At 44.3% G+C, this 11,757-nt stretch overlaps 1 protein-coding gene across 1 annotated transcript; it reads right to left on the bottom strand.

The window, feature by feature from the left end:
* Positions 1-1,848: 1,848 nt before the first annotated feature.
* Sdhd (succinate dehydrogenase complex subunit D) lies at positions 1,849-11,704 on the bottom strand. Its single transcript, XM_028783744.1, has 4 exons — positions 11,592-11,704; positions 8,368-8,484; positions 6,391-6,535; positions 1,849-2,760 (listed from the first exon to the last, which is right to left on the bottom strand). Exons 1-4 carry the CDS (start codon positions 11,641-11,643, stop codon positions 2,595-2,597), a joined length of 480 nt encoding a protein of 159 aa, XP_028639577.1. The 5' UTR covers positions 11,644-11,704; the 3' UTR covers positions 1,849-2,594.
* Between the last annotated feature and the right edge of the window lie 53 nt (positions 11,705-11,757).

Here is an 11,757-nt window from a genome sequence, read left to right as displayed (position 1 = left end):
TCCACTGAGGGCCAGTCACTCTCTGCAGCTAGAACTCTGGATGTGCCTAGGGCATAATCCACATTTGTCATTGTCACAGAATGTCAATCAGCTGCCCTCAATTCTCCTTGGAGTTTTGCACCAAGAAGGCACAGTACTTTACAAACTGTTACCAGTTTGCTTTTAGCCCTGTGGTCACTCTGAAGCCCCTGCCACTGGATCACATTTAACCTTCCAAACTGGTCACCAACTGTGGAGCCTAAACACTGACTGACGACTATACAGCCAATGCTCACTTTGAATCTGCCCACAGAAAAGCCAGCACTTAAAAAATGATATAGGCAGCCAGCAGGCTTTCTACCACAGTACCTGAATTCTGCCTTCTTAGTTTGCTATTATTACACTTATTGAGTATTGTTTGTATGTGCTCTTGTAGTGTGTAGGATAAACAGTGCGTCCAGAGGCTCAAATTCAGGTTGTCATGCTCAGCAGTTAAATAACCTCACCTGCAGAGCCTTCTCGTCTGCCTCTATCTTTTTTATTATATTACATTTTCCTTTTAGGGGTGTGTGGCTCGTGTGCATCACAGCACAGCTGTAGAGATCATGGGGCAATGGGAATTATCTTTCCACCATGTCAATCCGGAGACTGAACTCAGGCTTGGCAGCAAGTGTCTTTACTCACTGAGCCATCTCTCCAGCCTCTTTAGTATTCCAATTCTACGACCTCTGATCATGCCACCTGACATACATGTTGCAAACGGTATCCAGAAAGCAGATGGCCCTTTCATTTAAACACCCCCCAGCCCTGCTGCTCAGTACATCCTCCGGGAGTGACATGTACAGTGTTATTCAGCAAGGCTTACAGTCAGTACATCCAGGTCACAGATTTAAAAAGCTTGGCACTCACAGGACACCCTACTAATAGCACAGCTCTAACACCTACCACTCAATCTTCAAGCTCTAGTCATACTTAAGCTGCCTGTTTCTGCCTATCATGAGTACTTTTGTATTGTGGCATTCTATGGGAACTAGTCATTTGGTAAGCCACACAAACTTAAACTCAGTTCTGATTCAGAGCTGTGGATGCACTTACTTTTAATTGTTCATTGTTTTTTGGTTTTGTTAAGTAATGGTCTCACTATGTAGCACACGCTGGCTTGGAACTTATTGTGGTTTACGCTGGCCTCAAACTCACAGCACTCCTCCTCAGACTCCTAGAGAGCTGGGATCACAGGCACGTACCACCATACCTAGCATAACACCGTTTTAATGACTAAAACTACAGCTATGCACAGCAGGCCGCTACTCAGGCTAGTCAGATAGCTTGAGCCCAGGATTTTGATGCTAACCTGGGCAACAAACTGAGGCCCATCTCAAACTAGAACAGAAGTGAGGTTTGTGGTTCACAACTGTAACTCCAGCACTTGATAGGCAGAGGCACAAAATTGCAAAGTGTGAGGTCACCCTGGAGAGTTTCAGATCAGCATGAGCCTGTAAGACTCTATTCTATTTCAGGGCTGGTGAGATGTCTCAGTGGTTAAGAGCACTGACTGCTCTTCCGGAGGTCATGAGTTCAAATCCCAGCAACCACATGGTGGCTCACAACCATCTGTAATGGGATCTGATGCCCTCTTGTGGGTGTCTGAAGATAGCTACAGTGTACTTACATATAACGAATAAATAAAAACCTTTGAGTTGGAGCAAGCAGGGCAGGTGCGAGTGGGGCCGGAGCCAGAGGGAAAGGGAAGAGGGGAGAAAAAAAAGCTTTTAAAAAAAAAAAAAAGACTCTATTTAAAACATATAAGGAACAACCAAAACCCAAATACTAAAGAATACTAGCACATTAAAAAAATAAAAGTACAATGTATTTTCATTATATAATATTTTATTTAAAAATTTTGCTTTTTCAGAGTACACTTTTCATTTACAATTCCCATGGTGGGAAGACAGTTTATTACTTAGTCTTATATTTTTTGGGCAGCTCATTTCTGCACAAGTGAGATATATTTGAAGAGTAAGTCTGTTTGCAATCTGTCATATTTTAACCCACCTACAAGGAGAACTCCCTAAATTAAACTTTTCTAAATCTAGCTTTCTTCAATTTCCTTTCTAAGGCTTAAAAAAATCAGTAATTGAGACCATCTCCTGATTGAAAGTACCCTAGAAACAGAGCCATCAACAGCTGGTGTCATTTGAACAAGAATGGAAGGTTTCAAATGGATTACTTTCCAATTTCATGCAAAGTCTGACTCATGAATGAACAGTCCCCCCATCCTGGGCCGAGGAGAGAAGTCTACTCTTATCCTGATAGCAGTTAGCTGGCTCTCCTTAAGAAACGGTGGTCAAGGCAGCAGGAGCCCATGAAATGTTCAGTTACACGGTGAGGCATGTGAGCTGGCCACCATACTCAGTGGAATATGGAACTCAGACTCATGACTGGTCAAACCTAACTCCTCAAATCTCTTCCTCAACAAATAAATTCTGAAAATAACCATGTAATTAGAAGACATTCTGCCCACCAATGGACTTCTCCTTCATCCCTCCATTGTGAGGTGAACGGCATTGATAAAGCAGAGGCAAGGAGGCATACAATCAACGTGCTCCACACAGCGGTCAGAGCTCCCACAGCATGGCAACCGCTCTGCAGATGCCTACATCGTGGTAATTGAAGTAGCAAAGCCCAGCAAAGGTCAGAGCTGAGAGTGCCAAGAGGCCTGCCTTGGCAGCCTTCTCCAGTGTGTCCCCATGAACGTAGTCAATGACCACTTGTCCAAGGCCCCTGATGAAAAGAAAAGTCAAACACAAGGGCAGTTAGAGGCCATGCAGACAAGTTAAGTACCTCACTCACCCAAAAGAATACAAAACACCCCAAATACAAAGTCTTGCTCTATGACTCCAATAACTGGTTGCTCTCGCAGGGATCCCGTGCAGCCACGCTCACAGGTGGGATCATTTCTATGCTTTGACACAGCAGCCAAAGCAACTCACAGTTAAAAAGTGGAAACCGAAATGCAATAGAGTTGCTAATAGCCCAGCAGTGGTATTGCAAGCCTTTAATCCCAGCACTAGGGAGGCAGAGGGGAGTTAGAGGCCAGCCTGGCCTACAGAGTGAGTTCCAGGATGGCCAGAGCTACACAGAGAAACCTTGTCTCAAAAAGCAAGCAAACAAACAAAAAATAGAGTTGCTAACAATGTAATAAAAAGATCTCATCCTGTGACCTTACATTTCCAGGAAACTAAATGCTCCTCTATCTGTAAAATCTTCTTTCCATTTTTAACTAAAGCAAATGTTCTTCAGAGCTTCCCTCATGAAGAGTGTACTAGGCATATGGTATTGTGTGCCGTGTCAGGAATGCTGAGGGTGCAATAGGTAACAGGTGCTCCCTCTGTGCGGAAACAGACATTCTAGTGAAACAGAAGAATAAGTAACTGTGAATGCAGCCTGAGGAAACACCTCAGGGTGACATGAAGGAGAAGAACACCCAAACAAGTGACATGGATCTTAACATCCCTAAGGAACAATAAGGATATTAATGAGGCTGAAGTCTGCAAGCCAAGTAAAAACCATGGCAAAGCAGAGGCAGACTACAGAGGCTCTAAGGAAACACTGACTAGGTTTTCGGCACAGAATAACCTAAATAAGGAGTGGCCTGACTTTACTATTTTTATAGCAGTTTTATTTAGATGTAACTCACACCACAAAATCCACCTTTTTAACAGTACAGACTTGGGTAGTTTTCACATACTCGGGAAGCACTAGCTTGTATCCCACTCGCCGACTTGCTCATCTCTGTAGCTGTGCCTATTCCAGCATTTCCTACAGTAAGACCACGTGAGGTGTGTCACACTGCTTCCCTAGCATGTGCTCTGCTTTCAATGCCACACTGCAGCACATCTCAGAACGTCATCCCTTTACATGGCTGACCATGGCACCATACTCTAGTTAGGCCAAATGGATGGTTTCCACTTTACCTAATTTAAGTAATGTACTACGGTGTTCTTGTAGTGCAGACATATTTTGCTTTGTTTTTTTGAAATAAGATCTTACTAAGGATGACTTTGAACTTGTGACTCTTTTGCCTCCTCTTCCTTACTGCTAGGATTCCAGGCATGCACCGCCCTGCCTGGAATGGTGGGGATAGAACACAGGGCCTTACAAACGCTAGACAAGCACCAGACAACTGAGGCATGAGACCAGCTCTGTACCTGCACTTCCATGAGAGAGAGGGAAGGGACAAAGGCACAAAATCACACACAGAAAATGGAGCAAACCAGAGGTAGTGAGTGTTACTAAGAAAACAAGGAAAGATGACAAATGGCCGAGTGAGTGAACGCAAGAAAATCTCTGCGAAGAACATGGTGTTTAAGATCTCACATGGGGGGCAGGTAAGATGGCTCAGGGGTTAAGAGCACTGGCTACTCTTCCAGGGGTACTGAGTTCAACTCCCAGCAACCACATAGCGGCACACAGCCATCTATGAAGGGGTCTGATGCCCTCTCCTGGTATGCAGGTGTACATGCAGATAGAATACTCATAATTTTTAGAAAGGACATAAATTTAAAAATTATTTAAAAAAAAAAAAAGATCTTGAGATGGGAAACAAGTCAGGTACATAACTAGTTTAGACAGACAGGAAGATAGTGAAGCCCAGAATGGAGGGTCCCCAGCACATCTGAGGACCAGTAAGAAAGCCAGTGTGCCTGTAAAGAGCAGCTGGACACAGAAGCAGTGGGTGCTTATGTGTGGGGAGGAGGCTCGGGCTAGGGACTGGGGTGGTAAAGGCTCTCAGGGCAGTCTTTTATTTGTTTATTTTACCTTGTTTTATTTGGGTTTCTTTATATATATGATTTATTTTTGTGTGTTCATTGGTGTTTTGCCTACATGTATGTGTTTGTGAGGTTGTCAGATGCCCTGGAACTGGAGTCACAGACAATTTTAAGCCACCATGTGGGTGCTGGGAATTGAACACAAGTCCCCTGAAAGAACAAGTCAGTGCTCTTAACTGCTAAACCATCTCTCCAACCCTTTATTTTGGTTTCTTGAGACAGAGTCTCACCCTGAACTCAAGCTGATCCCCCTACCTCAGCAAATGTAGATTACACATGTGCTCTACCACACTGGAGAATGCTAAGTTTTTAATAGAGACAAGATCTCACTTGTTGGCCTAGATGACTTTGAACTAGCAATCTTCCTGCTTCAGCTCCCTGGAATAAACAAGACTCATAGGCATCTAATACCACACACAGTGTCTATACAAAATTTTAACAATTCTTTTAGTTTGAAGAAGATGAGATAGGTTTTGAGAGAGAGTAACTAGCCCACATAACACATGACAGGATCACTGGGGGCTGCTGTGCTGGCAACAAACACAAAGGGAATCAATTAAGGGTGACAAGCAGGTACAGGGCTTGAGCCAGTAAGAGCACATGGGATGACGGTAATTCAAATGGAAAGAGGAAGAGTGGTGGTGCATGCCTGTAATCCCAGGACAAGGGAGGCAGGGATCCCTGAGTTCAAGGACAGCCTAGACTATTTCCTAAGTTCCAGGTCACCCAGGGCTCCAGAGTAAAACCTCATCTCAAAAAAGTGTACAGGAGGAAGGCTAGACCTGGTGACACAGGCCTGTGACCCAGTCATTGGGCAGGAGGATGAGTTGTTCAATGTCATCCTTGGCTACATGAGATCCTGTCTCAAAAAAAACAAAAGAATACAGGAGGAACGGACTGGGAGACAACTGGAAACACTGTGTTCAAACTGCCTATAAAGATTATCAAAATAAGACAGCAGCCAAGCAGATGGATACGTGCTAGGCATGCTCATTGTGGTTGGTGCTCTCCATAGGCTCATGCATTTGAATACTTGGTTCCCAATTGGTGGAACTCTTTGGGGAGGATTAGGAAGTGTGGCCTTGCTGGAGGAAGTATCCCTGGGGGTGCCTTTTAAGTTTCAAAAGACTCCACCATTCCCAATCTCTCTCTGCCTCCTGATTATAGATCAAGATAAGTATGCACTCTCAGCTACGGCTCCAGTATCATGCCTGCTCGCCACCATGACAGCCACGGACTCATCCTCTAAAACCATAAGTCCCAAATGAACTCTTGGTCACAGTGCCTCTTCACAGCAATAAAAAAGTCCCTAAGACAGAAGTACACATATGTAACCTCAGCACTTGAGGCTGAGTCAAGACAATTTCAAGTTTCAGGCCAGCCTGGACTACATAGTAAAACTTTGATTCAAAAACACTTAATGTATACCCATAAGCCCAGATTTATTTGGCCATTGATAGTTGTTTGTATGTTTTTAAGTATTCTACAAGTCTTGAGAATTTCAATCAATGTTTCCTTTATGAACAGACAGGCTTGCAGCAAACAGACCAAGCAGACAATGCAGAGGGATTGTAGTACTTGCCAGTGACTGTGCAGGGTGAGGGCTGCAGCCAGAGAGTAGTCCACCACAGAGCAGGGATTCAAGTACCCAGCTGGGATCAGGCCCAAGAGCAAAACACTGAGAACCCTCTCACTGGTCCAGTGGAGAGATGCAGCCTTAGAACCAGCTAAAAAAAGAACCAGATTCACAAGAGTTGAGAAAAAAACAAACACTTCAATCACATGATTACCAAAACCATCAAAATGGTAGACAGTATACACAGCAAGTCCATCTGGAGCACAGAATCAGACAGTATACCCTCTGTGTCTCTGAGCACAAGCAAAAAGGCAGTGAAATTACACAGACTTCAGTGACACAGGTATCTTATGAATGTAATTTAGCAATCCTTGATGAAACTCTTTTAGAATAATAATGCTAATAACTGTCTAATCTTTAGAGGAAGATGTGATACATTTTAAAAACAGCTTAAACCAGAGTGAAAAAGGAGCAAAGGTCTAAAGCTACTTTTTTTGTTTTTTTTTTGTTTGTTTTTTCGAGACAGGGTTTCTCTGTGTAGCCCTGGCTGTCCTGGAACTCACTCTGCTAAGGCTATTTTTTAAGGTTACTGTTTCTATCCCTTTTCAACCCAATGCCAAACAAATGAAACATGAAGACCGCTCTTAGACAAGTCACAAACAGCACAGGCCCTAAGCACTTCTAAGAGGCGATGAGCTCCTAGAAGAACCTCACAAAAGGATGGAGCTCCTACCCAGAAAAATGCACACAACCACATACAGAAAAATCTATGCATACTACTTCGGGGGACTTTCTTCAGCCTCATGTACTTCAGAACAAGTCTGATAAATCTAATAAAGGAATCCAGAAACAAAAACTGGTCAAAACCAAAAAGGGTTTAGTAGGCAGAAAAGCCCTACAGCTAGAATTGCTCATCTGTTAAGTGGCTGATTTAAGAACCACGGAGGACTGAAAGGCAGAAAATAAAAAATAAAAATAGAGCCGGGCGGTGGTGGCGCACGCCTTTAATCCCAGCACTCGGGAGGCAGAGGCAGGCGGATTTCTGAGTTCGAGGCCAGCCTGGTCTACAGAGTGAGTTCCAGGACAGCCAGGGCTATACAGAGAAACCCTGTCTCGAAAAACCAAAAAAAATAAAAAAATAAATAAAAAATAAAAATAAAAATAAAAATAGAGACGCTTTACAAATCTCAGCAGCCAGGCATGAAGGCCTGTAATCACAGCACCAAGGAGGCTGAGGCTGGAGGACTGGAGTCTGGAATACACAGTGAGTTCCAGGCCAGCTACAGTACAACCCTAGCTCAAAAAAATTAACAAACAAAAAGGCAAATCAAAATAATGATCTCAGGAAGATCACTGCCAAGTTTGAGGCTAACCTGGACTACAAAGCAATTTTCAGACCAGCCAGGACAAAAAAAAAATTTCTCCCTCCACACTTTAATGAAAACACAGTTAGCTCATTAGTCATGTTTAGAATGTTTAATGTGAATATCCACATGGTATTTACCTACAAAATCCCATATGGTTTTACTCAACCTAAAAAAACTCAGCTATAAATCCAAGATTCAGTCACAGAATTAGATTTTATGCACAATTGGCTCCTTTCCACTGGCTAAACAAACACCAGTGACTAAGTCTTTGTTAAGACTTCCTACAGAGTTGTTTTCTTGACAATAATGTAACACATTTTGAAGAGTTAGACCAGAAGGTTCTCTATGAATATTGTAAACTGGGTCTTTATTTAACCAGCAGACAACGAGCGTCTCCCTGAGAAGGCATCAAGACCCGTCAAATGTACTATTAGTCCAGGAAAAGATGGCCAAAGCCTCAAAACAGTAGCAGTGCACAACTTCTTTAACTCCCTTCCAGAGCTCCGACCCCCTCCTCTGGATCGTGTGCATCAGGAATGCAAGCGCACAGACAGATACCACCACCCCTAAAATAATAAATAAAAGTGCCGACAAAGCAGAGGCAGAGAGAACGTACAGTGGTGGCTTGGTGACAGGTGAATGTGCTGGGTTCCACACCATCCTGGGGTAGGCTGGTCCTGGAGAAACGCTGACACACAAGCAGGTCTGACCACCCGGCTTCGGAGTAACAGAGCTGACGGAGGAAATATAGGGACCATAAGCACTTCCTAACGGGATCATGAGCGTACCAAGGAAATTAATAAATGTTTACTTTTAAAGGATGTATTTTAATATGCATGAGTGTCTTACCGACATGTAATATTTGTGTATCATGCACATACCCAGTGTCCACAGACATTCTTCTTCATAGCCAGAGTTATATCTACCCTAGGCCTGGAGTTACAGTTATTAGCCACCATGGACATGCTGGGAAGAGAACCCAGGTTCTCTGGAAGAGCAGTAAGTGCTCTTAACCTAAGAGCCCTCTTCCCATCCCAAACTTCATTCAGTGAAAAAAAAAAAAAAAAACAGAATCTGTACTGGGGACGTAGCCCAGTTGTCTGCCGAGCACTCCTGGGGCTACTTCCAACACCAACCACATATACCTCAGCACTGGAGAGGCAGGAGCAGAAATTCAAGGTCAGCCTCACCTACATATGGGGGGTCTGAGGTCAGCATGGGGTCACATGAGACCCTGTCTCAAAAACAAACAAGGAAAACCTAGACTCCTAATAGGAAGCTATGTATCTAAAAGGCCTCGCTTTCTTTCTTTAAAAACTGGCGGCTCTTGCTCTTACGCGCACTCTTGTTCTCACGAGCACTCTTGTTCTCACGTGTACTCTTGTTCTTACGCGCCTAGTTATCTAGTACTAACTGCACGAAGACTGTGCTTGGCAACAGAGCAAGAAACATAAGGACAAAAAAGTCTTTGCCCTCAAGATATACAATTTAGTTCAGAAAGTTCACCTACTGTCCTCTTCCTTTTCAAGACCAAATCTCATCTGTACCCTTGGACCTCTCCTTCCTGTCCCCCTTCGGATCTTGTCTCTTGGTTAAGACAGACTGATGTTCACCCAGCTACATCACAGATTAGCCATGGGATGATAAACAGCTAATTTAAATAGACCGTAGAATGAAGAAGAATGTTCTGGATTGCTTTCTGTTACTATGATAAATACTGTGACCAAAATCAACTCAGGGGAAGAAAGTGTTTACTTCAGCTTCCGATTCAGGTCACTGTCCATCGTTGAGGGAAATCACAGGGAGTGGAGTGCTGCTTACTGGCCAGTTCCACAGCTCACACTCACTAGGTTTATTATTCACTCCAGGCACGACTGCCTAGGATAGTGGCCTGGGTCCTTCTACATCATCAATCAAGACATTCTCTCCCAGACATGGCCAAAGGCTAATCCAATGGAGGCAATTCTTCAGTTAAGTTCCCTCTTTCCGATTGCCTCTGAGTTGTATGAAGTAGGCAAAACCTAGCAAACACAGTCAACAACTACATTTGTAACATAACACTGCTAAAAACTAGGCAGAGTAAACAAAGGTTTAATCTGTTCCCAGAATGCTAACTGCATACACAAAAAGATAATTTAATATCCTCTCCTGTCTTTTTTTTTTTTTGGGGGGGGGGAGGTGTGCATGGGAGTGGGGTGGGGGTGGAAGGTGGTTACAGGGTTTTACTGTTAGCCCTGGCTGACCTGGAACTCTCTATGACCAGGCTAGCTTCTAACTCAGAGAGTTGCCTTGCTCTTCGTCCCTTGCCCCATGACCTTGAACCTTTTGACCCTCCCATCTGCACCACCAAGCACTAGAATCACCAGCCTGTGAAAGCAGGCCTGAGCTCTTTCTAGTCTTCCTTCTGTGAAGTGTTGCCTAAGTCTGCACTTCCCAACTGTTCAACTATGGAACTGTTTTTCATACGCCCCGTGTCTATTCCAACAAGAGACGATCAAGTGACTCCATGCAGCCAATTCCAGGAATAGCCAATAGCCCGCCAGGTATTTCCCTCTATACATCACCACATCCTACTGACACAACTCCTTAACACTTCCTGAGACTGCCTTCTTCTCCTTGTACCTTTCTGAGCTCAGGACTTCACCTGCCTGGCTACCACAGTGTGCCTATGTCATCTCCATGACTTGGGTCTGAACCTGCTCTGTCTCCATCAAGGTCATGTACTACACTGTCACTAACCCTAAGTCTAGGCTGAGTCTGAGACTATAGAGTCTGCCAACAGGACATATGCTCAGCAAGCATGAGATGCTAGCCTCAAAAGAAAATGATTTTGAGGCTAAGTGGTGCACACCAGCTACTCAGGAGGCTGAGACAGGTCAAGTTCCAGGACAGCCTAAGCAACAATAGTAACGGCAAAAATAAACCAAGATTGTAAACCTATCATCCTTTCAATCTTACTCCCAACCTGGGCAACACATAAAGACTGTATTTTCAAAATAGAATACAATAAGTTCTGTGGCTTAGTTCCAGTTTGTCTTTCTAGGCTAACTTCACACTTGGACTTTCACAAATATTACTGTATTTGTTCCATTTGATCGCACCCTGTTTCATCTTTATATCCTCTCACTTTGGCTTTTGCTGATCCGGGTTACTATAACGAGAATGTAATTCCCTGCAGACCCAAGGCAGGTCAGTCCTTCCAAAGCAAGTATCCCAAACTTTCTCTACACTCATTACTAATGTCCATATAACACAACAGGGTTTCCTTTTCTTTGCCTGTAACCTATCACACACACACACACACACACACACACGAAGTTCTTCGAGAGTTGAAACTGTTTAATTCGTGTTTGTATACCAGCCTCTTAAGTGCCCGGTATAATGAAAATGCCTGGATAAATGATTACCGAAACCCTGAGTGATGGTGCATGGTTGTTATGCCAGCACTCGGGAGCCAGTCAGAGGGATCCCGGCAAGCTCCAGATCTTCGTCTTGTCTACATGGCTAGATCGAGGAAAGACAACACTGCATAGCAAGCCACTCAAATTATCAAACGAATTCCTTCCACCCACACTCAAATAGGAGTTTGTTTTCACTTTAGCCCGGTGCCACAACCACAGTCCAGATGCGGAAAGTAGGAGCTGGGGAGACCAGCCAGCAGGTAAACACTTGGGCCTTTGGGCTACAGTGTCACCGCTGCGTCCGCATAAGGTGCCTCGAGGGCACAAGAGGAAGTTCCTTCCTCTCAAGACGTCCCACCACCCGGCGGTCGAGCCCTCACTCCTTCCTTTCCTCTGCTGCAGGCTGCAGCAAGAACCTTTGATGGCCAAGACACCTCACCTCGAGTTCCTTGGCCACTGCAAAGAACGCCCAGCTTTAAGAGAACCGCCATGTCGCTTTTGAGGGGCTCAAGGTCACCCTACAGCCCGGAAGCAGTTATGTAGTAAGCCCCGCCCCTCGTTAGAGAACGGTGAAGCAATCTCAAGCGTGAACCGGAAGGCAGGAG

The sequence above is a fragment of the Grammomys surdaster genome, unplaced genomic scaffold (assembly GCF_004785775.1).
Source record: "Grammomys surdaster isolate TR1022 unplaced genomic scaffold, NIH_TR_1.0 1164, whole genome shotgun sequence".
In the NCBI taxonomy this organism is placed as follows: domain Eukaryota; kingdom Metazoa; phylum Chordata; class Mammalia; order Rodentia; family Muridae; genus Grammomys; species Grammomys surdaster.
Note: the sequence above shows the minus strand (reverse complement) of the source record. Positions and strands in the feature narration are given on the sequence as shown.

Bases quoted from the DNA above. Each gene is read 5' to 3' on its own strand.
- Sdhd (XM_028783744.1), bottom strand. From the start codon at position 11,643: ATGGCGGTTCTCTTAAAGCTGGGCGTTCTTTGCAGTGGCCAAGGAACT. The intron at 6,536-8,367 runs GTACGTTCTCTC...TTCTTTTTTTAG, and splicing joins CCTGTCACCAAGCCACCACT to CTGGTTCTAAGGCTGCATCT. The intron at 2,761-6,390 runs GCAAGTACTACA...TCTTTTCATCAG, and splicing joins CTCACCCTGCACAGTCACTG to GGGCCTTGGACAAGTGGTCA.